At 49.9% G+C, this 26,688-nt stretch overlaps 3 protein-coding genes across 9 annotated transcripts in view; 1 reads left to right on the top strand and 2 right to left on the bottom strand.

Moving 5' to 3' along the window:
- TOR1A (torsin family 1 member A) overlaps positions 1-17,658 on the bottom strand; it is a 46,986-nt gene extending 29,328 nt beyond the window's left edge. Inside the window, exons 1-6 of one of the 3 annotated variants that reach the window (XM_057722027.1) lie at positions 17,388-17,658; positions 16,564-16,829; positions 14,075-14,250; positions 13,858-13,985; positions 13,136-13,197; positions 9,556-9,710 (exon numbers count right to left, since the gene is read on the bottom strand). In XM_057722027.1, coding sequence (XP_057578010.1) covers positions 9,687-9,710; positions 13,136-13,197; positions 13,858-13,985; positions 14,075-14,250; positions 16,564-16,829; positions 17,388-17,568 — 837 coding nt within the window. In that variant the 5' untranslated portion in view covers positions 17,569-17,658 and the 3' untranslated portion in view covers positions 9,556-9,686. Of the gene's footprint in view, positions 1-9,118; positions 9,711-13,135; positions 13,198-13,857; positions 13,986-14,074; positions 14,251-16,563; positions 16,830-17,387 lie in introns of those variants that run through there. The other 2 variants (XM_057722026.1, XM_057722028.1) reach the window with 2 other exon arrangements.
- TOR1B (torsin family 1 member B) lies at positions 798-7,135 on the top strand. Of its 4 annotated transcripts, none has more exons than XM_057722023.1 (5): positions 798-1,056; positions 1,678-1,943; positions 3,203-3,378; positions 4,359-4,486; positions 5,472-7,135. In XM_057722023.1, the coding sequence occupies exons 1-5, from the start codon at positions 858-860 to the stop codon at positions 5,483-5,485; spliced, it is 783 nt and encodes a 260-aa protein (XP_057578006.1). In that variant the 5' UTR covers positions 798-857; the 3' UTR covers positions 5,486-7,135. The 4 variants fall into 4 exon arrangements, with proteins under 4 accessions (XP_057578006.1, XP_057578005.1, XP_057578004.1 ...); XM_057722022.1 differs by having other exon boundaries at positions 4,868-7,135; XM_057722021.1 differs by having other exon boundaries at positions 4,797-7,132.
- A 1,575-nt stretch (positions 17,659-19,233) lies between the features above and the next one.
- On the bottom strand, positions 19,234-26,636 carry C2H9orf78 (chromosome 2 C9orf78 homolog). 2 transcript variants are annotated; one of them, XM_057725084.1, is made up of 9 exons: positions 26,505-26,636; positions 26,067-26,126; positions 24,377-24,428; positions 24,173-24,243; positions 23,773-23,850; positions 22,981-23,178; positions 22,109-22,245; positions 21,920-22,018; positions 19,234-19,895 (listed from the first exon to the last, which is right to left on the bottom strand). In XM_057725084.1, exons 1-9 carry the CDS (start codon positions 26,585-26,587, stop codon positions 19,804-19,806), a joined length of 870 nt encoding a protein of 289 aa, XP_057581067.1. In that variant the 5' UTR covers positions 26,588-26,636; the 3' UTR covers positions 19,234-19,803. The 2 variants fall into 2 exon arrangements, with proteins under 2 accessions (XP_057581067.1, XP_057581066.1); XM_057725083.1 differs by having other exon boundaries at positions 26,067-26,633.
- Positions 26,637-26,688: the final 52 nt, after the last annotated feature.

Raw genomic sequence — 26,688 nt, 5'->3', positions numbered from 1 at the left:
TGAACCCAGCAGCCATAGTGATCTTTGATCTGACCATGTCCCTCCCTGTGTGAAACCTTCCGTGGCTCCCTATTACCCCCCAAATAGAGGTCTTGCCCTTCCAGTCTCTGCCTAGCTTTCCATCCTCATTCTTACCAGCCTCCACTATGCGAAATACTCTCAGTTCCCCCAACTGCACATCCTGCATATTCTGTTCTCTGCACAGAACACTCTACCCCTCAATTTTGCTTGGCTAACTCCTTTAATTCTCAGTTTAGAGGAAAGCGTTCCCTGCTTCTCTGACGGCTCGGTATTGGCCCTTGCCCATTGACTGCCTAGAGCCTAGAAGCTCGAGAGGGCGGGGACCAACGCCCTCTCCCTCCCTGCTGTCTCAAGCATCCAGCAAGGGGCCTGCCTCATAGCATGCTAAATGAAAGAACGGGCTCTGGGTTTGTACAGGCCAGGGCACGTCTGCCTTGGCGTAGCCCCAGTGCCCAGCCTGGGGCTGGGCACCCAGAGCGCTCAGCAACTGTTTCAGGAAGGCGGGCAGGTGGGGAGACTTGAGAAACGCTCCAGACAGCTCCAGGGGCAGTGAAGGGAGGGATGACACAGCAAAGCGTGAAGGAGCTGAGCAGCTCGTGAGAAAACGAAGCCGAAAGAGCTAGCCAGGCCTGTCACCTGAAACTAGGAGACTCCGCAGACCGCTTCCGTGCCCCTCACAAAGATGGAGACGCAAAGCCACGCCCCTCTCCAAGAGGGCCGGCCCATGGGGTGGGCGGGCCTGCGGGGCGGAAGTGACGCACAGACCGGAAGTCCGTCCCGCCGCTCGGCCGCCGGGGCGTCCCGCGCTGTGGTGGCGGCGGGCTGCAAAGTGGGGGATGCCGCGGGTTGCGCGGCTCGGGGGCGTCGCGGCGCTGCGGCTGCTGCTGGCCGCCCACGTGGTGGCGGCGTTCGAGCCTATCACCGTGGGCCTCGCCATCGGGGCGGCGTCGGCCCTCACCGGCTACCTGTCGTACAAGGACCTGTACTGCCGCTTCGCTGAGTGCTGCCGCGACAAGCAGCCGCTCAACGCGTCGGGTACGGCGGGTCTGGGGGCTCGAGGGGCGCGGGGCACGGACCCCCGCGGGCGTCAGCGCCCGGCGCCCCGCGCTCACCCCGAGGTGGAGTGGGAGGGAGGAGGGGTGGGGCCTCGGGCGGGACTCCAGCCTCGGAAGCCGTGTCTTAAGGGACAGAGTCCCCAGATCGTGGGGCGCTGCCCAAGTTTCTTTCTAAAAATTCGGATTCCCTGGGATGATAGTAAGAAGAAACTGAAAGCAGGAGCCCTCCTGCACCATGGAAGCCCTGTTAAGTAGTTTTCAGATGTGTAGCGTCTGCCCAGGAAGCCCACGTCTGGCCCTCGGTTTTCTTACCAACCGGCAGGGGTGACTGGGGACATAGCCAGCATCTCTGTAGAGAGAGGGCCAATCCTTGGATGAGCGAACACATTTAGCTTCCTTCTCTAGTCCGTTCCCCTGGAAGCGGCGTCGTGTGACTGCAGCCCATGGTTCTGCCTCACTGCTAACCCTGGGGTTTGGCAGAGACCCTGCTGGACCACTTGCCAACCTGTGCCTCTCACTTTGGCCAGCTGGGGAGAGTGCCGCTTCTCTGGTGCATGTTTAACGTGTATGTTTCTCTCTGTTCTCGGGCTGGCTCCCACAGCCCTCAGGCTGGATTTGGAGGAGAAGCTCTTTGGGCAGCATCTGGCCACAGAGGTGATTCTCAAGGCGCTGATTGGCTTCAAGAACAACAAAAAGCCCAAGAAACCACTGACTCTTTCCTTACACGGCTGGGCTGGCACAGGCAAGAATTTTGTCAGCCAAATTGTGGCCAAAAATCTTCACCCAAAAGGCCTGAAGAGCAGCTTTGTCCACCTGTTTGTGTCGACCTTGCACTTCCCTCACGTGCAGCACATAAAACTGTACCAGGCAAGGAATTCTGTTATCCCAGTCCTCTGGCCTCTCTGACCCGTCTGGGCCACGTGCTTCCCCACTCCAGCCTCTGCTTCTCCTTTGCACTGCGGTAGCCCCAGCCCCTGCTGCATTAAGGCACACTTCCCCCTCCATGGTAACCATCTGCCATTGGCACAGCTCTCCCACAACTTATTTTTTTCGCTGATTCCAAAATAATACAGTGGGGTAGATGGTGTTATTTCCATTAAAAAGATGGAGCCAAGAGGGGCAAGGCAACTTTCTCCTTACAATCTCTGTGACTTTGTGGCAAACCAGAAACTGGAACTCAAATCTCCTGCCTCTCAGTCTGCAGAGTAGCCATGTGTGTAGTGAGTATGTTCAGTATCCCCATCACAGCCCTTGGTTACGTGGAGCAGGTCAAACGTGTTTGGACACGGGTTCCTTTAAGGCCCCACCTATGCAGCAGCTTCTGCGTGGCCTTTGCACCTAGTGGACCAGAGGATTTTTTTCTCCTCACTAGCGTTAGTCCCTTTGTTTCTCCAGTCCTTCACATTCTTGGCATTGCTGTGTTAAGTCGTCCAGTAGGGCTCTCATGTTAATGGACGACCTTGTAAAAGTCAGTGTTCCTACTGTTAGGTGGGGACTGAAAAAAGGAGTAGAAACAAGCAGAAAGTGAAAGTGGATGTTTGCCATATAAACTGTAAGACACGGAGGACTGCTAAAAAGAGAATGATTTTCTTATTTACCAAATTCTGTCACAAATCCCTAGAAGTACAGGAACAAACGCTTTTTGTGAAATGTCATCTAGGTCAGCGCCTTTGTCCACTGCTCCAGTAAAAGGCACTGGTCTTGGGATGCTGTGCCAGTCTTAGTCTAGTTTCTTATTCCTCAGTATGTCTGGTAAAGTTAACGGGAGATTTCCAGCCACAGGGAGGTGAAAATTACGGGTTGGTTAACAGTGAAATGATAAATACTCATGTATCTTATACCTCCTCTACCTTTAAAAAGTCACATTCGACACATCATTTGAGTTACGAAAACACTTATTTGCATTTTAGCACCTGTCTCTCTGCCAGTTTCCACTTTTTATAGATGAAGTTCTGGAAAAGCTGTTACGTGGTTAGTGGACATTAGGGTGTGGTTTTTCTTCGTTAAACCCCAGAGAGCTCTGATTTTTCACCTTCCGGAGCATGACGAACATCGTAGTGCTTCTGCTCCCCTCGGCACATCCTTTGAGTCCCCGTTTCCTATTTCTTCTTTTATGGTCGGTCTAGGACCAGTTGCAGAGGTGGATTCGGGGTAACGTGAGTGCGTGTGCGAGCTCCGTGTTCATATTTGACGAGATGGATAAATTGCACCCGGGAGTCATTGATGCAATCAAGCCGTTCCTAGATTACTACGAGCAGATTGATGGTGTGTCTTACCAGAAAGCCATCTTCATCTTTCTCAGGTCAGTGGGAGGTGTTTCTCGGGGGTCACACAGCCCTTCATTCTCCCAGGGCTCGAATGAGGTCCTGGCGACCTCAGCAGGTCCCAGGGACAAAAGCGCCAGCCTGGCAAAAGTGGCGTGTGGACTTGTTTTACGTTGGGGTTGCTGGTGTCAGCGTGGCACAGAGCAGGGGCAGGAAGAGAATGAAAGCAGGAAATAGTTGCTGATAATAGGCAGTTTCATTACTTGCACATGTCTCTTAGGGTTATAAAAACTTATAGCATTATGAGCCAAGTTCTGAAAAAGCAGATTTTCTTTTCTCTTCTTTTTTTTTTAAAGATTACTTATTTTTGGCTGCTTTGGGTCTTCATTGCTCTAAGTGGGCTTTCTCTAGCTGTGGCAAGTGAGGGCTACTCTTTTATTTTTTATTTTTTCTATTTGAGGGCTACTCTTCATTGTAGTGTGCGGGCTTCTCATTGTGATGGCTTCTCTGGTGGAGCACGGACTGTAGCTCTAGGCATGTGGGCTTCAGTAGTTGTGGCTCACGGGCTCAGTAGTTGTGGCTCGTGGGCTCTAGAGCGCAGGCTCAGTAGTCGTGGCACATGGGCTTAGTTGCTTCGTGGCATGTGGGATCATCCTGGACCAGGGCTCGAAACTGTGTCTCCTGCATTGTCAGGCAGATTCTTGAGCACTGCACCACCAGGGAAGTCCCTGAAAAAGCAGATTTTCAGCTCCTGAGGGCAGACGCTATTTTTTTTTTCTTTGTCCAGTAGCACTTAGTAAATATTCCTTGGTTAAGAGTAAATTTTAGGGAATTTTCTGGCGGTCCAGGAGTTAGGATCCTGGGTTCCATCCCTGGTTGGGGAACTAAGATCCCACAAGCCACATGGGGCAGCCAAGAAAAAGGGGGGGAGGAATAAACCTTAGAGCAAGTACATTTCCTGATTAGATGGAGAGGTCTTAATATGTGATTTTAATGCTCATTTCTTTGGCAAACTCAGCAATGCAGGTGGGGACCTCATCACTAAGACAGCGCTTGACTTTTGGCGGGCGGGACGAAAGAGGGAAGACATCCAGTTGAAAGACCTGGAGCCGGTGCTGTCGGTCGGAGTCTTCAATAACAAACACAGTGAGTCTCCCCAGGCGAGGAGCCCTTCTCCCTGCCAGCAGCGTCGCTGTCTGTCTCTTTAAGCCTTTCACAAAGCCACACAATCCGCTGGCCTCCGTGGCTTGGCTGAAGTAGGGACTCTTTGGAGGGCATTCTATTTTAGAAGCCAGTTAGCAGGGGTAGCCAACCAATCCTTACATCAGGCTTGACAAAAAGAGCATCTTGAGGGCTCCAGACATGAAGACCGTGCTGGGCCCTGTTAGAGCAACAAGCTTGGCCGGGGGACAGGGACAGTGGCAGGCAGGAAGCCCAGCTGTGCCTTGTTTCCCAGGTGGCCTGTGGCACAGTGGGCTGATAGACAGAAACCTCATCGACTACTTCATCCCCTTCCTGCCCTTGGAGTACAGACACGTGAAGATGTGCGTGCGGGCGGAGATGAAGGACCGCGGTTCTGCCGTTGACGAAGACGTCGTCACTAGAGTGGCAGAGGAAATGACGTTTTTCCCTAAAGACGAGAAAATATACTCAGACAAGGGCTGCAAGACTGTGCAGTCACGGCTGGATTTTCACTGAGTTCTCACCCGGGTGGCGTGAGACGTGGCTGGGAGCTCAGTGAACCTGGAGCCTGGCCTTTTCAAGCACTTTGAAGACCTCTTCGAGGTCTGCACATTTGCACCTGTGGACTGGTGCGGTACAGATGGTTCTAAGGGGTGATTTGTGAAATGAGGCTCATCTCTCAAGTGTGCTAGTCATTTTGCAACATGACAGCAACCCAGGTGTTCATTGCGGTTTAAGAGGAACTTTAGGAAATCCCCCCCACACTTAACTGACCTTGACAGAAGTGCCTTGAAAACAGCTGTGTGATGAGACCAAGGACTCTTTCTGACCCAACGGGACCCACACCTCAGAAGCTGAACTGAAGGAGGTTGAGGGCCCGGCCGCGATCCGGGGAACATTGGGTTTTCACCTGCCAGAAACATTCTTCTCTAGTTCTTTTTCTTTACAGAGCGCGTTCACTGACTTGAAGTATTTTCCGGTAAAATCGGTGGCGCCTTCAGGCACAGTGTCCTGTGGGAGGAGCCGAGCCCATGACTGGGCAAGCTGTCTGCGTTCGGGGTGGGGGCTCCACGCCAGGGCCCTGCAGCTGAGCAGAATGGGCAGGACCTCTCCATCTGGCTGTGGCTTTGCTGCTGCTGATAACCCTGGTCATGGAATCCCTTCTCCCAGCTCTCACCTGGTGTTGACTGCAGCCTTCCTTGTACCATTTTTACTCCTGAACTTCAGCCACGGCTAGATGTCCCCGCAACCATATCATCCCTAGAGTCGGATCAGACATGACTGTTGGCTTTGAGTTTGAGTCCTTGGTTCCCACAGTGAAATGTTTGTCTGTTACAGTTTACACGTGGGTCGGTCTCTCACTTGACTCCATGAACCATCTGAAATCCGTAGGACATGATTCTTCTCCGCGGATGACAGTCAGCTTGCAGGTTTTGCGTTGCCAACGTGGAAGTATCATACATTAGAAGTGCTCGAGTTTTCAAGGATACGTATATTTTTATAACGTTTTTACTTCTGAATCTTAGAAATATAGGACATTGCTTATTTTAAAACATGGGAAGGAATAATTGCCTATTCCTTTATCAGATACTCTTAAGACAGATGGTCGTGGCTGGTCCTGGGTGTCATCTGAGGATGCTGCCCTGTGTGGCAGTGCCAGGCTGCCCTGGCCACTGGGAAGAAAGACTTCGATTCCAGCCCATGCGGATCGTTCTATCTTGTAGTTGCAGTGCAACTGCAGCCGTGTAATGAGAACATGCAGCTTTTTTATACATAAGATGTCGGAATGAATGTTCCTGTGACATGCCAATGCCTTAGTCTTTTTTTTTTTTTAAGAACTTTTATTGAGATACAATTGACATACAATAAACTGGCCAGTGCCTTAGTCTTTAAAAAATTCCAAGGTGAGGCTTAAAATTTTTAGTACATGTTCTCAAGTTGGAGCTAACCTATATTTCTTTTATTACCTTTTGGGTGTCTGATCAGGAGGAGATAAGATTTTTTGTTTACAGCGATGCAGTAAACTCAGCACATGTTGGCTACCTTTGGACTGCTGTTACTGATTTGCAACTTGAAAAAGCCATGGTTGCTCTTGGCCCAGCCTCCCCACCTCATGTAAGATGTAGACGAGCTTGAATTGACCTACTGAATGTCAAATAATAAAGTGTAAATTTTATCATGTGAGATGCCACTTGCAGATTTTTTTCTAGTTGTTTATTTTCTGGCTCTGAAAAGTTTGAGCTCCAAATAAAGTCTCTTCAATAACTCAGGTGTCAGGACTTCCCTAGTGGTCCAGTGGTTAAGAATCTGCCTTTCTTGGGGGGGCAGGGGACAAAGGGGAAGCTGGGTTGAAGTGAGAGAGTAGCATAGACATATATACACTACCAACTGTAAAATAGCTAGCTAGTGGGAAGTTGCTGTATAACAAAGGGAGATCAACTCAATGATGGGTGATGCCTTAAGAGGGCCAGGAGTGGGAGAGCGGGAGGGAGTCGCAGGAGGGAGGGGATATGGGGATATGTGTATAGATACAGCTGATTCACTTTGGTGTGCCTCAGAAGCTGGTACAAGAGTGGTAAGGCAATTATTTTCCAATAAAGAGCTTAAAAAAAAAAAAAGAATCTGCCTTTCAGTGGAGGGGACACAGGCTCAATGAACTAAGATCCCACCTGCCTCGGGGCAACAAAGCCCTCTGGCCACAACTAAAGAGAAGTCCCTGTGCCGCAACTCAATGAAAGATCCTGCATGCTGCAACTACGACCCGATGCTAGCCAAATAAATATTTTAAAAATTAATAACAACTCAGGTGTATCAGGCTCACCGTACCCCGGACAAGCTGGTTGGCAGTCTTTACCTCATACAGAATCAATATCTACCTTATGGACTGTTATCCCCAAATACAAAGTTAAATTGGATGAGATGATGGGTTATACGCCATTGAATTTTCATGGATGAAAATATCATCAGAAAGAGCTGGTCTTCTTTCTAACAAATATATTCTCCTAAAATCAACACAGGAAGGAAACTGAGGCACTAAAAACATGACTTATGGCTGCCACTCTGAACCTGAGCAAGGCCGAGCTCAGACCAGGAAATCTCCTTGCCTGGTCTTCCGGCCCAGAAGTGGTAAATAATGAAATCCTTGTTACGTTAACCAGATGTCAGCTTAGGCCCTTAACCTGGACTCTTATCTGTCAGTGACTTGTTAACACCAACTCTTCCCAGGACTGGTGATGGAGCCCTTTCTAGAAAGTTGAGACCCTCTTCACCATCACAGTACCCAACTCCCCTTATTTCCCGGTTGGAGGTGCTTGTCCCATGAGGCTGCCCTTGTCCGTCTGGGTCCTAGGCTAATGTTGCGTCTACTTTACCCCAAGACTCATCTCCAAGACTGAACTTTCCAAGGGGAGTCAGGGGACCCGTGTTCCCTAAATAGGGACTCCCAGGGGCTGGGGCTGCCACCTTCGGATGAATTGGTTAGCCTTCATCCATGACTCCTGGGGATGTGACAGCAGGCCAGCTTCAGGTCAACATCAAGCACTTTCCTACATTCAGCGCTGCCTTAGGGGGCCTGGGTGGGTGGGTCGCCATGAGGCAGAGGAGTCCACCCCGTCGTCTGTGCTGGCTGAAAAGTGCCCCTGCAGACGCTCATACCCCACAGGAGCCCTCGTAGGCACACACGTGTTGCACAAAACGAGGCATGTTTAGGTTCCTATGCTGCTCTGTGCTCCTGACTGGCTTCTCAGCGGGGGGCATGTCTCTAGACTTGAATGAATTCCACGGCTGGGTGTCAGGAGCTCCATGACCCCCCTTGACGGAGTGCGACACCCTGGGCAGCTGAGCTGGAAGCCGGAGCCACCGGGACCCTCAGGGGCCGTGTTGCCCTCTCCTCCATTCCAGCCTGGGCTGTACTGTTAGGTCTAAATTCCCAGCTTAAGCACATAAGGGAAGGCCTCGAGTGGAGGTGTGTTTTCACCTTTAAAAATGTATTTACGAATCATGCACAATTTTACTGTAAAACAGTAGCTGTTTGCATTACTAAATAAAAAGTCTCAGCGTCCTGGGGGGCAGCTAACCTTTCCTAGAGATTTGGGGGCGTTCTGATTAAACATGATGAAAATTAGTAATCAGTGAGTAAGTTTTTAAGAAAATATGGCAAAACCTTCCACAGAGTGCATGGCTCACTCAGGAACGGAAAGCAGAGAAGGGTCTTTGCAAAGCTCACTGGCAGGCCAGTGAGGAGCTGCAGATGCGTTTCTTTCTTTCCAGGAAATTGTTTCTAACATATTGTTCACAGTGTTACTAAGATCATTCCCAAGGTTCACAACGCTGCTGTGATGAAAACTCTTGGAAGGACATTTAGGTCTTATCTGTGACGGGCCTGAGTGTGTCCCCTTGCACACTTGTCCTATCTAAACACTGCCGTTGCGATGGTCATTGTGGGACAGATCTGCTCTCTGCTCCAGCCTCAGTCCCCAGTCACACCATCCTACAGAAGACAGGCCGAGGACTCGGGCTTGGGCTTCTTTTGCAGTAAAGACATCATGGTGTATGTTGCAATGACAGGAACTTAAAAAAACACACAAAGCCAACAACTTAAGAGTGAAGTTTCTTCATAATGTTAAAAACCATTTTAAATAAAATTACCACATTTTCAGTAAAACTGATTCATCCTTCCTTGAAACAGAAACACTTGAAATTAAAACATGATTTTTAGAAAATCATGAGCCCTGGCACGGTTGGGCTGGGGGCTGGCTCCTCCCCCTTCTGCAGGCTCTGGGGCTGTTTCCATCTGGGATCTGTCACTGACGGCCCACAGCCTCTGTTGGATAAAAATGATGCCCAGGAAAACGCCTGCCCTGTCACACAGGAAGAATTCATCTCAACCCTCTTCCGGGACCGGAGCGGGGATGCGGGAAGCCACAGCGCTGGCGCCATCAGTCATCATAGTAATAGTCTAACTTGGTGAACACAGTTTTGCAGCCTTTGTCAGAGAAAACTCTCTCCTCTTTGGGGAAAAATGTCATCTCCTCGGCCACTCTGCTTACAATGTCCTCATCAACTTCGTAGCCTCGGGACTGCATTTCGACTCGGATGCACATTTTTAGGTGTTTATATTCCAGGGGGAGGAAGGGAACAAAATAATCAATAAGATTTCGGTCAATTAAGCTGCTGTGCCAGAAGCCACCTGGGAAAAGAAAGAGGTGCTGTTCATCCATCGTCCATCTGTCCGTCCACCCATCCACACACATCTGCTGGGTGGTGAGCAGAAGATGGAGCCCCGCACCTGCCCTCATGGGCTCACAGACTAAAGAGCAGGCCGACTTAACAGTGAGCTCGCCCAGCGCAACTGCAAGGAGTGATGTTGCTGTGTGAGCCGGGGGCCAGGGTGGCGCCACCGTGGGCAGGGAGGCCTCTCAACACGTGACCCACACATCTCAGGTGGGAAAGAGGCTCACCACCCACCCGGAACAAGCAGAGAGGCCGAGCAGGAAGGGACCAGACTCACAGATTGGCAGGTTCGCAGAAAGTGAAAGGTGAGAAGCTTCTTGGAAATTTGCGCCTGGCTGGGGTTCCAGCGGCTGGGTTAGCAAACAGGGTAGAGACCCACTGCTGCTGCCCGCGCATGTCCACGCCCTCCAGCTCCAGAGTGTTTGGGGGGCCGAAAGCTAGAACCCTCAGTAATGGGTGAAGACGACGCTCTGTTCCAGCCACAGGGCACACACCTGCCTGGGATGAGGCCTGGCTCCGCCCCCAGTCACGGGTCCTCCCAGGCTCCCAGCCTCTTGACCCGCACACTCCCTCCTCTGAGACCACGCAGCACCCGCTGGTCACATCCAGCGCTTCTTCATGAGAACTGTTTCCCTTCCACTCTGCCGCTTCACTCCTGGACCTGCATCCGGATCTGACTTGACACCAGTTCCAACCTGTGTTTCCCCCCACACCACCAAGCAATTCTCTGACACCACCCGGGTGTCCTACAGTTCAACTCAGTTCTGACACTCTGTACCTGGAGACTCTTGTCAGATCCCACAGGTTGAGGGCTCAGTCCCCTCCCTCAACCACCAAGCGAAACTGCACGCTGTCACCTGTGCTTCTGAGGTTCCTACGACCCCCTCCTTGGGTTCAATTAATTTGCTAGAGCAGCTCACAGAACTCAGTGTAACATTTTATTACTAGATCACTGGTTTATTATGAAAGGATGTAACTCAGGAACAGCCAGCCGGAAGAGATGCACAGGGCAAGGCGCGTGGGAAGGGGTGTGACCCTTCCATGACCTCTGAGCGCACCACTCGCCCCAGATCTCCACGTGTTTACCAACCCGGAAGCTCTCCCAACCCTGTCCTTTAGGGTTTTTATGGAAAATTCTTTACAGAAGCATCGTTCATTAAATCATTGGCCATTGGCGACTGATTCAACCTTCAGTCCCCCTCCCCTCCTGTGAGGTCTAAAAGGGCTGGAGACGGAACGTTCCAACCCTCCAATCAAGGGAGGTTCCCCTGGAAACCAGCGCCCACCCTTAGGTATTTTCCAAAAGTCACCTCGTTAATACAAACTCCAGCGTGGTTGAAAGCAGTTCGTTAAGAATATCGGGACACCTTTATGGCTCTTACCACTTGGAAACTCCAAGGGTTCACGAGCTCTGTGCCAGAAGGTGCGGGTGAAGACGAAATACACATTTCTCACCATCAATCACATCACATCTGGGGTTGATTCTTTTGTTGCCCAACAGTGCTCTGCACACAGCCGGTGCTCAGTAAACATCTGACTGCCTGAATGGGGTGGGAAAGAACTAAACCGAGCACTGAGCGGTAGCAAGCGCGACAGCCCTGGCCAGCTCGCCTCCTGCAGGCCTGCCCTGTGCCAGGCATGCCCAAGGCCAGGGATGGAGCACAGAGCCAGGCAGATGCGGACCAGCCACCTAGGAAGCCAGTAAACAGGCGACTCCAGGTAGTGCCAGGGCCCTGAGCACTGAGCCTGGCGATCAGGCAAGGAGAGCGGAAGCCTAATCAGCCTGGGAGTCAGGACGGCAGACACCTGCCACACAGAGAGCCGGGAAGGGAGCTCAGGAGTGACTTCACAAACCACTGACTGACCACTCCCCAGGCTGTATCCTCCCCCTGGCCGCCCCCCGGGGCTGCATTGGAACTTCAGCCGCCTGCTCCACTCTCTGCTCTGATGCCTCCAACGCGTCATCACTGGCTGGACACGCCCCTCTTCATCTCCCACCCTCCCTCCGAGGCCGCCCCCTCAACGCCAGAGCCACCCTGCCACGTGCTCAGGCCAGACCCTCCATTTGTCTCTCCCATTCCCACACACAGTCCTTCCGGAAATCTTACTGTTTCTACCTTCAAAATACATCTCCGTCTGAGCATGTCCCACCCCACCACGGCTGTCATGCTGGGCCAAGCCGCCAGCATCTCCCCCGGGGTTGCTGCAGCTGCTCCTCGCTGGCCTCCCGCCCCTGCCACCTTCAGTCTGTTCTCCACCTGGCAGCCAGGTGGTCCTGTTAAAACAAGGTCCGATCATGGCGCCCTTGGCTCAAAAGCCTCTAGCGGCTCCCTCTTCCACTTGGAGCCAAGCCCAAGGCCCCCCTGGGGTTCCCCAGGCCTTCCATGTTCTGCACCCCACCCCAAGCTCCACCTCTTATCTGACCTCCTGTTCTCCTGTGTTTATCCTGGACCAGGCACACTCCCGCCTCAGGGCCCTCGCATGTGCTGTTCCCTCTGATGGAATGCTTTTCTCTCCCGTGTCCACAGGACCACCTCACTCCTCCCGTCAGTCCAGATGTCACCCTCGCAGTGAGCCCTCCCTGACCACTCTATTTAAAACTGCAGCTCACTCTCCTCCCACCCCCCCACCCCCTTTTTATTGGTTTACTTTTTCCCTATTGTGAGGAAACGGGAAGATAAATCTCTCCCTCTACATAGACATGGGTCCCATCTTCTGACACGTTTCCTTACTTATTATCATTAGGGTGTAAACTCCACGAAAGCAAGGATTTCTGTTCTGGCTCACTGCTGTGTCCCCACTTCTTGGACCAGTGCCTGACACCTAGTAGGTGCTCAACAAATACGTTGAGTGAATGAATGAAAGACTTCAGCCATTTGCCTAAGGCCAGAGTCAGGACGTGGCTGAGCCAGGCCCACCCAGTTCTGAAGCTGATGCTCTGGAATCCCTCTGTAACCCAGAACGTGGCTTCTAGGCAAGTGGCCTCACTTGCTGCAGTGTTCAGGGGCTGAGACATCTACAGCACGTGTTCATACTTCTGGCATGCCAAGAATCTACTCAACATGTTACAAAATATTTTGCTTTTCACAGTAATATTCCACTTGTACGAATGGACATAAAACACCCCATTATTGTTCTGGTAACCCTGTAGTGTGAATTTCTTGGCAAGCCTGTTTCAGAGGAGACATTCTGTTTTACAATCTCAAGAACAAACCCGAGCAAAGAATGGTAGCATCAACCCACATGGTTCATGGATTTTAGCCAGTGAGTCAGTCTCCAACATGGTGTCTTTCCAATCCAAGGGTTCAAAGGTGAATGTGTCAGGTCACCGGCAAAGCAATGAGCTTGATAGTGAAAGCTCAGGCTCCGGAATAGAGATACCTGATAGGCTGTGTGTCCTTGGGCAAGGTGCTCTCTCTCTCTCTGAGCCTCAGTTTTCTCATCTATAAAATGAGGACAATAATAGTTTCTGCCCCATGAAGTTATTGGGGAGATTAAAGGTTATATGCAGGTAGAGAGTTTCACACAGTGCCCAGGACAGAACAAGGGCCCAACCACTGTTTGGCCGTTACTCTCGGGCACAGACCCTCAGGGTTCTAGGGCAACGCACAGAAAGAAAGGGACCTAACGGGCCCATCTCCCCCATCAGAGGCCCCCCAGCGGCCTTCCTTGTTCCACCACCTGCTTTTACAAAGGAAAATGATCTGGCTGAAGACAACAGGAAATGAATTTTCAAGATCTGGATGATCAACCATGTCCCTCTTTCTTGAAAACAGCATCTCCCAAACTTGAATGTGTGTAAAAGTCACCTGGAGTTTGTTAGCACGGATTACCTCAGGAATTTGGACTCAGTAGGCCTGGGGAAGGGACCAAGAACTAGCATTTCTAACCAGCTCCCAGGTGATGGTGAGGCTGTCAATTTAAAACTTAGGGATGTGGGATCGTAAAGGCGGGGAACGGGTGGCCCCACTTACTTTCTTCCTTTTTTTTTTTTCTTTTGGCCGCGCATCACTGCATGTGGGATCTTAGTTGCCTGACCAAGGATGGAACCCACGGCCCCTGCATTGGAAGCACGGAGTCTTAACCACTGGACCACCACTTACTGTTCTTGTTATTGAAGGCCGACACAGACAAAGCGTGCTCCATGTCTTTGAGCTTGATTTCTTCCCTCTGCTTTCCACTTCTCCAGAAATCTAAAGCCACATCTGTGATCCTTTCTGCTCCAGCATTGCTGCAAAAGAATAAGGACTGGGGTTTTTCCCCTGAAGCCCCCAGGCTGAGGCTCAGAGCTCTTCAACCATGTCCCAGCCCCAACTTTACCTGAGAAATATGAAGATGGCTTTCTGATAGGAGACCCCATCCAGGTTGTCATAATAGTCTAGATAAGGCTTGATAGCATCTATGAGGCCGGCGTGCATCTTGTCCATTTCATCAAATATGAAGATGGACCTCGCACAGGCACTCACGTTGCCGCGAATCCATGACTGTAACTGATCCTGAATGGCGAGGGGGAAGAGCCAATACAGATTCTCAGAAGAGCAGTGAAACCACCAGCGTGAGCACTGTAAACACTACAACTGCGTCTACAAAGGCTGCATCTACGGAGTGCCTACTGTGTGCACCCCACTGTGCTAAGAACTTGACACAAGCTCTTTTGTTCCTCACCACAGCCCCAGTAGTGGGCATTATCATACCCATTTTACAGATAAGGAAACTGAGGCACAGGGAGCATAATCAACTGGCCCAAGATTACGAAGTTAGTATGTGACACAGCTAAGATCTGAACCCCAGCCGGCCCGATTCCAAGGCCCCATACTCTGGTTATAATTCTTGTCCTGTGATATGTCACATCAATACTGTGTCACTGAGTTGCTGGTCCTCTGTCATCAAAATGACAATGTTAATATATACCCTGTGTACACCAGCCTTCTTGGAAGAAGGCAGAGACCAAGTAAGCTTTTCTCTCATTCAGTCCTTAGAACAGCCTGGAGAAGGGGCTCTAACTTTCCGCTGGGGGAAGTGAGGAGGACCCAAGAACGCACACACTCGGGGATGAGTGTGGTGAGGCAACACTCCTGAGCTTCTGGAACAATGCCTGCAGCTGCTGAAATACACTTGCTTAAATGGAATATTCCCAAAGAACATATTTAGGTGCTCCTTATATTAAGCAATCAAGATAAGGAAAAAGGACCCTTTTCAACAGAAATTTGAGCAATGGGTCTATGCTTTCCTGGATTTTCCCCCTAAGGTGAGGAAGAATTAGCTATTTGTTTCTGAGGAAAATTCTGGAAGCTACAATGTAGGTCTTGACTTCTTATGATTTGGGGTTTTGCTTGGCTACTTGGACCATGGTTACAATGTTCCATGGGTACATATTTAATCTAAGCAGTAACTCTGCTCTGTAGGTATGGACTAATCTCTATTTACAGAACAAGAACCTTAGGGAGCTGAAGTGACTTGCCCAAGGCCACAAAGCAAATCACTGTTTAAACAGGATTCCCGGACTTCCCTGGTGGTGCAGTGGTTGAGGATGCGCCTGCCAACACATGGGACACAGGTTTGATCCCTGGTCCGGGAAGATCCAATATGCCACAGAGCAACTAAGCCCGTGTGCCACAACTACTGAGCCTGCATGCTGCAACTACTGAATCCTGCACGCCTAGAGCCTGTGCTCCACAACTGCACTGAGAAGCCCATGCACTGCAATGAAGAGTAGCGCCCGCTCGCCACAACTAGAGAAAGCCCGCACACAGCAACAAAGACCCAACACAGCCAAGAATTAATTAATTAATTAAAAAATAAATAAACAAGGATTCCTTCAGGTCTGGCAGGCTCCAGCAGCCAAGGTCTTCCCATTCTGCTCCTCCCACTTACAGACAACAATGGAGGAGAATGTCTATCGAGCACTCATTACAGGCAAGACGCTGTTCTAAGCACTGTTCACACACTGTTTTATTGTGATCTTCCAAAACCCATCAAAGTGGTTACTGCTGCATTCCCTGTTTCACAGACGAGGAGACTGTGGTGCAGAGAGGTTAAGTAACTTGCTCAAACTCACACAGTATTCAACAGTGAAGATGGAATGCTAGCTAGGATGACTAACTCATCCCTATTTGCCTGGAACTTTCCCGGCTGTAGCATTGAAAGCCCCACATCCCAGGGACTTCTGGATGGTTGCTGACCCAGATGCCCACCCAAGCCAAAGGGAAAAATGTGTTCGCACAAGTGAGGATTAAAAAAGGCAACAGTTAACATTGATTTGAACACTCCTGTGCCGGGCACCAAGTTACATACTTGACAGACAGACCTCAAGAAATCCTCACACCTGCCATCGGACAGGTGAAGAACCTGAGTCTCCGAGAGGTCAGGCGACTTTCCCACAATTACACAGCTAGTAAGTAGGAGGCTGAGGGCTCACATCCAGGTGGGCCTGCCGCCAAAGCCAGACTGTTCATCAGGGAGTTAAACTGTAAAAGCAAACTCAGGCCTCCCTAGAAACGTTTCCTCTTTTATAAAACGTGTTAGATTTGAAGACCTTTACCTGGATTTGATTATGTCCATCTCTCAAGTCCTATGACCCCACTTACTGAACACCACACTGAGTCTGTTTTCAGAAACAACCACAAGCTTTGACGGTGTAACTGCTCCCTGCATCTCCAACCCTCTGTAACAGCCACACTTTTGAAAGGGGAACTGACACGTCTTTAGGGCTCACTCATTTCAACGTGGAATTTCTAACTCCCATTCCCCAGCAAAGAAACCCCAAGCCCAAGCATCGTCCAGGAAGGATTCCAAAATTCGGCCCTTGCCTTATACAGGGTGATGTTGGCGATGTGCGGGAAGTGCAGCGTGGCCACAAACAGGTGGACATAGTCACTGTGCAGACCACCCTCGTAAATATTCTCTGCGATGATCTTGCTGACAAAATTTTTGCCGGTGCCCGTCCACCCGTGCAGGGAGAGGGTGAGAGGTTTCTTGGGCTTCGGGTTGCTTATGAAGCCAGACACAGCATTTAAGATGACTTTCTTTGCCAGATGCTGTCCGAAGAGCTTGCTGTCCAGATCCTTCTGCAGCGCTGGGAAAAACAAAGCCAGTCAGGCGGGGGAGCAGAGGGCCACACCTGGCAAAATGCAGCCCAGTTTACAGGCTCCTGTGAAAGCCGGTAAAGCCCGCTAAGCTCTGCAGGCGTCTAGTGAGACGCGGAGGTAGGTGAGCACTTGGCTCAGGTGGGTCCAGGAGGCCCTCCCTCTGCTAGTCCTGCCCATTCCCGAGCCCTCCTGCCTGATGAGACCCTTGGCTCCAGCGCCTCCGCCACCAGCGTGCCCCACTCACCCCCACGCTGTCCCTCCCACCCCCGCCGGAAAAGTCCCCACCAGCCGGCGAGGAAGGAGTAAAACCCTCCGGAGGAAGTGTCCGATCGTCCACACGGCCCTTTTTTGCGCGAAGGTGCCCGAACAGCGGCCGGCGTCCGCAGGTCTCCGACCAAAGTCCGGTCTGCCTGTGGTCGTGGCCCGGGAGCCAGGCCCCATCCCGCACTGCAGTTCCGGGTCCGGGCCCCGCCGGCCTCGGCACGGCCCGGGCTCCCGGGCCTCCTGGACCCCCGCCTCTGACCCCCGCCCCCGCCCCATCCTACCTTCCCGGCTGAGGCTCTGCTTCTGGCTGCAGCACTCGGCGAACAGGCAGTAGAGGCGCGGGTAGGAGATGTAGCCGGTGAGGACGCCGGCCAGGGCCAGTCCCAGGCTGATGGGCTCCACCGCCCGCACCGCCCACGGCGCCAGCAGCAGCAGGCCCAGCGCGGCCCGGCCCAGCTTCATACCCGGACCCGCGCCGCCCCGCGCGTTCTCGCGCCTACCGCAGCCCGGCGCTACCGCCAGATTGCACTTCCGGTTCCTCCCGCCGGGGCCGCCATCTTTGTGGGGGGCAGACCTCCTCCGACGCCGGCGGCCGCCATCTTTATCAAGGGCAGAGCCCTTTCCTGTTTTGGGCGCTGTGGCCGCTGGAGGGGCCCATTTTTTTTTTCTCCTTTTTTTTTTATTTTTTAATTTTTTAATTTTTTTTTTTATTTTTTGGGGGTACACCAGGTTCAATCTTTTTTCTCCTTTTAATAAAACTTTTTTGGGAAGAGTTTTACATTTATAGAAAAGTCGAGAGGGCAGTAGGGAGAGGTTCCATATTACTACACCCCTACCTGCACAGTTTCCTGTTATTAACATCTTATATTAGTATGTTACATTTGTTAAAATTAATAAACATATTTGTATATTGTAACTAACTAAAGTTTCTTCACATTTCCTTAGTTTTTACCTAACGTCCTATTTCTGATCCGGGATCCCATCAAAGATATCATGTTATAGTTAAATATGTATGTATTTATTTATTTAGGCTGCATTGTCTGTTGCTGCATTCTGGGCTTTCTCTCGTTGCAGCAAGCGGGGGCTACTCATTATGGCGGCTTCTCTTGTTGCAGAGCACAGACTCTAGGCATTCCGTCTTCAGAAGTTGCGGCACGTGGGCTCAATAGTTGTGGCTCGTTGGTTCTAGAGTGCAGGCTCAGTAGTTGTGGTGCGTGGCTTTGCGCTGGGGCATGTGGGATCTTCCTGGCCCAGGGCTCGACCCGTGTCCCCTGCATTGGCAGGTGGATTCTTAACCAATGCGCCACTAGGGAAGTCCCCCAAATTATATTTAGTTGTCATGTCTCCTTAGCTCCCCTTGGCTGTGACTGTTCCTCAAACTTTCCTTGGTTTTGATGACCTTGACAATTTGGGGGGAGTACTGGTCAAATCTTTCGTAGGATCCCCAAGTACTGGAATTTGATGCTTTTCTTATGATTAGACTGGAGTTACAGGTTTGGGGAGGAACATTGCTTACAGAGATAAAGTGCTATTTTATAACATCATATCAAACGTACATACAGTCAACATGATTTATGACCGTTGATGTTGACCTTCATCACCTGGATAAGGTAGTGCTGGTCAGGTCTCTTGCAGGTAATGACACTTCCACTCATTCATTCATTCATAATTTTGAGGATCGACTATGGACTAGATTTTGGGGATTCAAGAAAAAAAATGAGGTGCATGTGATTCCTGTCTTCACTGCCCTTGCATCTGAGTGAAGGGGAACAAAAGAAAATGTCTGTTTCACAGATGAGAAAAGTGAGGCTCCGAGGCACACGGATTGGTCCAAGGATTTAAGGAAGCCGTGAGCAGGGCTCAGATCTGACTCCGGAGCCACATTCTCTAACCACGCAATACCGGTTTTAAATCAGCCCAGGAGTCAACCGATCTGTTCTCTCCTCATCACAACCTGTGTGACCACCTCAGGAAGAATGACAGCAGCCGTGTGCCATGTGTGACATCTCAGAGACTGGAGCCTGTCCACCCTCAGTGACTGAATTTTGCTTTTGAGCTGCCCAACCCCCAGACTCTGAACACATTACCTAGCGCTGGTATAAGGAGACGCGATACAAACAACACGGCTGGGTCCATTTCATATTTAATACTTAAAGTGATAGAAATTGTTTCTTCTTTCTTAATGAAAAGAAACAGGTAACTTTGTAAAAGTCAGGAAATACCAGTGTCCCTTTGATCTCATCCTAGATTTTTCTGCTGTCATCTGGATCCACTGTAAACAGTGAAGGATACATTTCTGAATCCCACTCCAGATACTTGAAAGTAGGAGATGTGACTGCATATCTAATAATAAAAGCACAATCTAAAGGGTATTATCTCACCCTGAAACACACAGCTCTTTCCTCCTCACCCAGGGCAAATATTAGGAGAAAGTCAATATATTTACAAAGGAGATTTAATAATGCTCACAAGAATAGAGTTTGTCCCCAAATAGGAAAACTACACATTGTTTCAAAAGGTTACAAATTCAGTGCGTGAAAACTCCCTCAGGTAAGCAGCAGGACTGCCAGAGTCTGTTTGGGGAACTGTCTGCTAGTTGATGAGCAGGCTTCTGTCCAGGAAGCCTTTATCATGGAGATAAAGGGAGTGACTGACACTATTTACATCCCACTCTGCACCTCTCCCCTTTAGCCTCCCTCAGTACCGCCTGTTCATCTTCTTGAACTTCTCGTAGTGATAGTCGTCTGTGGCCTTCTCGTTAGCAGGACGCTTGCGGTTGGGAGGGGACCCTGAGAAGGAAAAGAGGAAAAGCTCTTTGCTGTGCTGGAAGGATGACCATGCCTGTCTCATTCCCTACAGGAGCCCTGGTGCCTACCCTAGTGAACAGGAACACAGTAGCCTCAGTAAGTATATGTTATTGGGTGAAAAGCAGTAAACATGGTGGAGTCAGGTGCCAGCCAAAATATGCTGACTTCAGGGCTAGACCAGGTGAACAGCAGTGGCTGTGTTTCACTGACAGCTTGACAACATACCAGGCATGGCACTAAATCCTTTTAGACATGACTTCCTTTCACCACCACCCCCCCCCCGCCCCGCCCCGCCCCAGCAATCCTAGCAGGGGCAGGTTACCACCTCTGCTCAGACAGGTTAGCTGATTTGCTCAGTCACTCAGAAAGTAAAGGCAGGCTGAGTTGAACCCAAGTCTGGTGCCTCCAAAGTCCCTGCTTACTAGGTATTAATAACAGGAAGGTCTTTGGGAATCAAAGACTACAACAGCCAAGGTGTTACAGAAAATAATTTCTGAAGCAGGAAGGAAGAAACAGAGCAATAGGCCTCGATTTTCAGAAGCAAATTTAGCATTTCCTTAGAATCATCCCATTGCTGATGACAAAACTGACACTGCCTGGTGCTGGTGAGCACGTGGGAAAGGGGCACTGCCGGATGTTGCTGGTGGAAGAACAAATTAGCATCACATTTCTAGAGGCTCATTTGGCAAGTTCTCAGAAGGCAGCTTAAGGACATGATACAGTCAAGAATGATCATCATTAAACAGGGAAAAATGGGAAACAACATGTATCCTACCAGAGGGTACCGGTTAGACTACAGGACATCTATCTATACAGCAAAACGTGATACGACCATTGAAAGGGAAAATGTATTTACTGTCATGGAGAGACAGGCAGAGCACACTAAAAAGCTGTGGAGATCCTATTCACAGTATATGTATATTTTTCAAAAGTGGGGAAGGTCATACAGGTGGCCCTTGGTGTCCCCAGGTTCCGCATCCATGGACTCAACCAACCCCAGGCTGGGTAGTGCTGCATTTACAACGCTCGGTTGGAAGCCGTGGATACGGAGGGCCGACTGTGGGACTTGAGCGTCCTCAGATTTTGGTGTTGGTCCTGGAACCAGACCCCCACGGATACTGAGGGATAAAAATACATAAAAATGATAACATGGGGGCTTCCCTGGTGGGGCAGTGGTTAAGAATCCACCTGCCATTGGGGAGGGTGGGGGGGACTCGAGGTGGGGGGAGTCAAGGAACGGAGCGAATACGGGGATATGTGTATAAAAACAGATGATTGAACTTGGTGTACCCCCCCAAAATAATAAATAAATAAATAAAATTATTTAAAAAAAAAAGAATCTGCCTGCCCAATGCAGAGGACACGGGTTCAAGCCCTGGTCTGGGAAGATTCCACATGCCATGGAGCTACTAAGCCCATGCGCCACAACTATAGAGACTGTGCTCTAGAGCCCACAAACCACAACTATTGAGCCCACGTGCCACAAATGCTGAAGCCCTTGAACCTAGAGCCCATGCTCCACAACAGGAGAAACCACAGCAATGAGAAGCCTGTGCACTGCAACGAAGAGTAGCCCCCGCTCCCTGCAACTAGAGAAAGCCTGAGTGCAGCAACAAAGGCCCAACATGGCCAATAAATAAATAAATAAATAAATTTATTAAAAAAATGATAACAGGGGCCGTCTTTGGGTGGTGAGATTATGAGTAACTTTTAGTTTACTTTTTCTTATTGAAATATGCTAATTTTTTTGAGTCTCTATTATATTTGACAGCCCAGTGAATCCTTAGGGCAATGCCAAGTGGTAAGCTCTATTACTATCCCCATTTAAGAGGTGAGGACACTGAGGCTGGGAAAGCAGAAGGCACGTGACCATGGTCCTGAGAATGGACTAGAACCCAGATGCTCTGTCTCCAGAGCCCAAGCACCACCCCTGCTGAGTCCCTCCCCACCCCCCCATGCCCTGGGCCATGGCCACTCTGGGCACCCAAGGCCTCGGCTGGACTCACGCTCAGGCTCCGGCTTCTCCGTGTCCCCCACTCTCAAGGGTCGGGCTTTGGGCTCTTCTTTGTTTCTCCGTATGGGAGCATTGAGCTCCTCGTGATAAACTGGACCAAAAGAGACCAGGGAATGTGTCACGCAGACCATGGGAACCCAGGGACCTCAACCCAGTGCTTCCCCAGAGACGAGGCGCTTACATCGGTTGTGCTGCACGTAATTCACAGCCATGTTGGTGGGCACGAAGGATGTCTCACTGTCTTTCTTCTTGTTCTGCTGCTCTGCCAGCAGACGGGCCTTGGCATCCTCCGTGGAAATGATATTTTTTATTTTAGCACTATGGGGAGAAAAGAACCACACCACAGTGAGATCGTTGCACCTTTGGGCCTCAGATGGAACTGACTAAAGGGGCTGGCAGCCCCCCCACTGCATAAGGATGTCATCTTTCTTGGGACACAGCTCTCTACAGTTTACCAACTCCCTTGCAGTCAGGCTGTCGTAGAGCTCTCACAGCACTGGAAACGCAGCAGTTACTCTCTTCTAATTGAGAGGAAATGGAGCCAGAGGTCAGGTAAACTGCCTAAGGCTCAAAGCTAGTAAGGCCAAAAATGAGGTGAGAACCCAGAAGTCTCCCAGCTTTCTATCACGCCCGAAGACAATTCTGACCACTGTATTTCCTCCACAAAAATCCCCCTTTAGAGCGGATGCTTTATAGTAAAAATGAAAGGAGGTTCATGGGGTGGGTGAGCCTTTATCATTGCTCTTGCTAGAATAAAGCAGAAAAACACAGGACCTGAAGAGAAGGGCTGAGTGCTGGGAACAAAGGCTAAATAAAAACAAATACTTTTGCTTGCAGCAGTCAGAATCCCTTGTCTCTTTAACTACTTCTGACCAACCCTTCAGAGAAACTCCTGGCAACAACCATCTCAGGCTGCCACAGAAGACAGTTTGTATCTGTGGGTTTCCAAGGAGACGGGTTAAGAAACAGTCCCTTTAACTTTTAACTGGAAAGCAGAGGCTCGTCCTTCCGCCTGGGGGCAGGGAGAGGCGCGACCACGGGTCTGAAACGTACTCGATGCCAAGGTCCACCTCCGGGATGCCGCTCAGCATCTGGTTGGACAGCATCTCCTCAGTCTTCTTTGCTGAGGAAACCCGGATGTTTTCTGGCAGTTCGTAAAGGCAGTCCTCTGCATTCTTTGGCTTGACTTTCTGTTCCTCGTGTTCCACGATCCCTTTCCGCTTCTTCAGCTCTGTCTCAATGTACTTCATCCTGAAATGAGATACCCACAGGCCTCAGGGAGGGACAGGAAAGCTCACGACTGGTGTCTTTTACATGAGTGGTCCCCAGCACTGGCCCACAGAGCCATAATGGCTGATGATGAAATTGCCATCATTCCGTGGAGAAGGAGAAAAATAAAAATAACTTGAGTTTTTAAATCAAGCTAAAATTTTTCAACTTAAAGCACGAACCCCTATTATGAGATTCTGTCCTACCACATCATGTGTAAGGTTCTTAGAAGACAAAAAGATAATTGTAGATAGTAGTTGTTTGTTTAACAGCCTTGTTGGCAAAATGAAAAACGGGCAAGTCCAATGTTTATTCCTGCAATTTGGGGGTGGGGTGGGGTGGAATATTACTAGTCAAGGAATCTAAAATTCCAAGAATCACACTTTTAAAGAATGTTTGAGTTTTTCAAAGTTCTCAAGCCTGAGGGGGTGGAGAAAGGGGGCACAGGGGCACAAGAGGGGCCAAATTTGCTGTCTCAGGGTAAGTCAAGAAATGCCATCTGTGACTAAACATCTTGGACTCTACCTGGCTGGAGCCCACCCCCAATCGCTCACTGCTGAACAGACAGACACCTACATGTCGGCATCCTCGTCCCTTCGGTTGGTTTCTGCAGAAAACGACGTCCCCAGATGGAGATCCTCCTCTTCACTTATCCTAAAAAAAAGAGAACAGTGAAGCTTGTTTGTAGGGTTTTTATAATTGTGTTTCTATGTTTTTCTCAAAAAAGAAAAACAACTTCCACATGGGTTTGAAAGATAATATACGATGCACCTTTACGAGAAGTGCCTACCCACATCACTCTAAGTTAACTTTTGAAGAAGTTTTGTTTTGTTTTTAAACAACATACCCTTTACAAAGCACAAAGGGTATTTCAAGATGTCTCATTAAAGCTGCAGCAGGCCCCAGCTCCCTGGGGGAACACAGACCCAGGCAGGGGCTGCAGGTGAATCTGCATCTCAGCTGGTTTTGCACTTACTTATCTTTGCCCCTTTCCTTTAGCTTCTTCATGTCCACCATCCCGCCTGTCTTCATTTGAAAGGGATCATCCTGTGGAAAGCAAACACCATTGAGAAGAAGCATCTATATAATGTGCACTGGATTTTTTTTTTAAAGAAAACACTATCACCCACTGAAAAGCAGCCACATCTTCCCACTGCCCAGGGAGGACCCTCCAACTCACCACTAGAGTGGTCTCTTCTTGTACTTTCTCTCCCACCAGCAGGGCTACAGCACTGAGAAAAAACAAAAAGCGGGGGGAGAAAGAAATGGCACAATTCAGAGATAAGAAGAAACATTTAGGAAGTCTTTAGGTTGCAACATTGGTGCAAGGGTGAGATTTGAGGGGTGGACCAAAGGCAGCTGCAAAAGCCTACGAGAATAACAGGGTCAAAAAAACACTCTAGATGCTGGAGGTGAGGGTAGTGGTGTCTTAAGTGGTACATTTTCCTCTAAAGTCATTTAGCATTATCTTGGCTTAGAAATCTCAATTCTAAGATTTTGTCTTCAGGGAAAATGAAGCTAAAGACAAATGTAGGAAAACACTATTGCAGCCTTATTTAATGGGGAAATTTTACAAAATGACCTACAGGTCCCAAAATAAAGGCTAAGTTAAATTATGATATGTACATCTGATGGAATATTATGCAGCTATTAAAAAGGGTTTTGGAAACAATTACCCACAATGTGGATGAATGCCCACAATATCATGAATTGAATTACAGTAGTCCCATCCCTTGTAGCACAGTGGTTAAGAATCCGCCTGCCAATGCAGGGGACATGAGTTCAATCCCTGGTCTGGGAAGATCCCACATGCCGTGGGGCAACTAAGCCCGTGCGCCACAACTAGTGAGCCTGCAAGCCACAATTACTATGCCCATGTGCCACAATAACTGAAACCTGTGCGCCTACAGCCCGTGCCCTGCAGCAAGAGAAGCCACGGCACTGAGAAGCCCATGCACCACAACGAAGAGTAGCCCCTGCTCACAACTAGAGAAAGTGCATGTGCAGCAACAAAGATCCAACACAGCCTAAATGAATAAATAAATAACATTTTTTTAAAAAGAAAGAAAATATAGTAGTCTCCCTTTATCTGTGGTTTCACTTTCCACAGTGTCAGTTATCTGCAGTCCAAAAATATTAAATGGAAAATTCCAGAAATAAAAAATTCATGTTTTAAATTACCAGCCATTCTGAATAGTGTGATGAATCTCTGCCACTATCTGTGCCTGATCCCGCAGAGGAGGTGAATCATCCCTTTGTCCTGAGTGTCCATACAGTACAACACCCACCCATCAGTATGAGAAAAAATAGTCTACATAAGGTTCGGTACTATCCACGCTTCAGGCATCCACTGGGGTCTTGGAACATAGCCCGAGTGGATAAGAGGGGACTACCGAAGCACAGAATAAAAGTGAAGCTGCTCACAGTCTTTACAAAAGAGAGAGAAAACAGACAGGAAAGAACATTAAATGTTAACACTGGTCACCTCTCTACGGGAGGATTATAGGTACTGTTTATTTTGATTACACTTTTCTAAGTTTTCCCAAATTCTTAACAATCAGTGTGCATTTCACAATTAATCGGGTGTAATAAAAACACTGGTCAATGACCTGTTTCTGTACCTCTGGAGCAAACTTCAAGACGACAAGGCTCAGGACACATCCTGGATAAACATTTGCAAAAAAACCCTTGGACCCCTCTCCAGGCCTTACAAGGTGTAAAGTGTGTCAAGACAAGGGGCTATGTCTGAGGAGACGTGTGACAGCGACCCGGGCGGGGGTGGGGGAGTGCGGGGATGTGGTGTCTCAGTCATCGCCACCCCCTCTCCCCCCCCCCCATCCTCCGGGTCCTCTTCCTCACGCGGTACCCACCTCACCCCATTCGGCCTCTTCCTCAAGTTCTGCACCTCTCGGGTCTCTTCCAGTTTTAATCTTAAAAAAAGAAAAAAGAAAAAAAAAAAGGCAATACACAGGCTTAGAGACCCTCCACGGAACTCAGAGTCAAAAGGCAGCTTCGACGGACACCCCTGCCCCGCTGCCGAGACGCCCGCAGTGGTCCAGAGGGTGACTCTGCGTCTAGACCCAACGGGGGTGTGATCCGCTGCACCTCTGTGGTCCAGGGGCATCTCTCGCAACCATGAGACCTTGGGGCGGCGGCCTCATCCCTAGGAGCCTCAGTTTCTTCGTTCGTAGAAGGCGATGACAGCCCGACTCAAAGCTAGCAATGTTGTCAACGAGGTGCCTGGCGGGTGGTGAGTCCCCCTAGGCTGCCTCTCTCTCCCTCCCTGTGGAAGCCCGCCCCAAACGCACCGAACCTCCTCTGAGTCCTGTTCATCTTCCTCCGACTCCGAGTCGACCCGGCGCCGGCGGAAAGTCTTCCCGGTGACCGGCATAATCGCGCCGGCCCCGCTGTCTAGCCGCCGAGTTGCTGTGCCGAGATCTAGGGGTACTTCCGGCGCGCAGCAGTGAGGTCAGAGCGCCGGCCCTGCCCGGC

The sequence above is a fragment of the Hippopotamus amphibius genome, chromosome 2, assembly GCF_030028045.1.
Source record: "Hippopotamus amphibius kiboko isolate mHipAmp2 chromosome 2, mHipAmp2.hap2, whole genome shotgun sequence".
Taxonomy (NCBI): domain Eukaryota; kingdom Metazoa; phylum Chordata; class Mammalia; order Artiodactyla; family Hippopotamidae; genus Hippopotamus; species Hippopotamus amphibius.
This window is presented reverse-complemented; position numbering and strand designations above follow the sequence as displayed.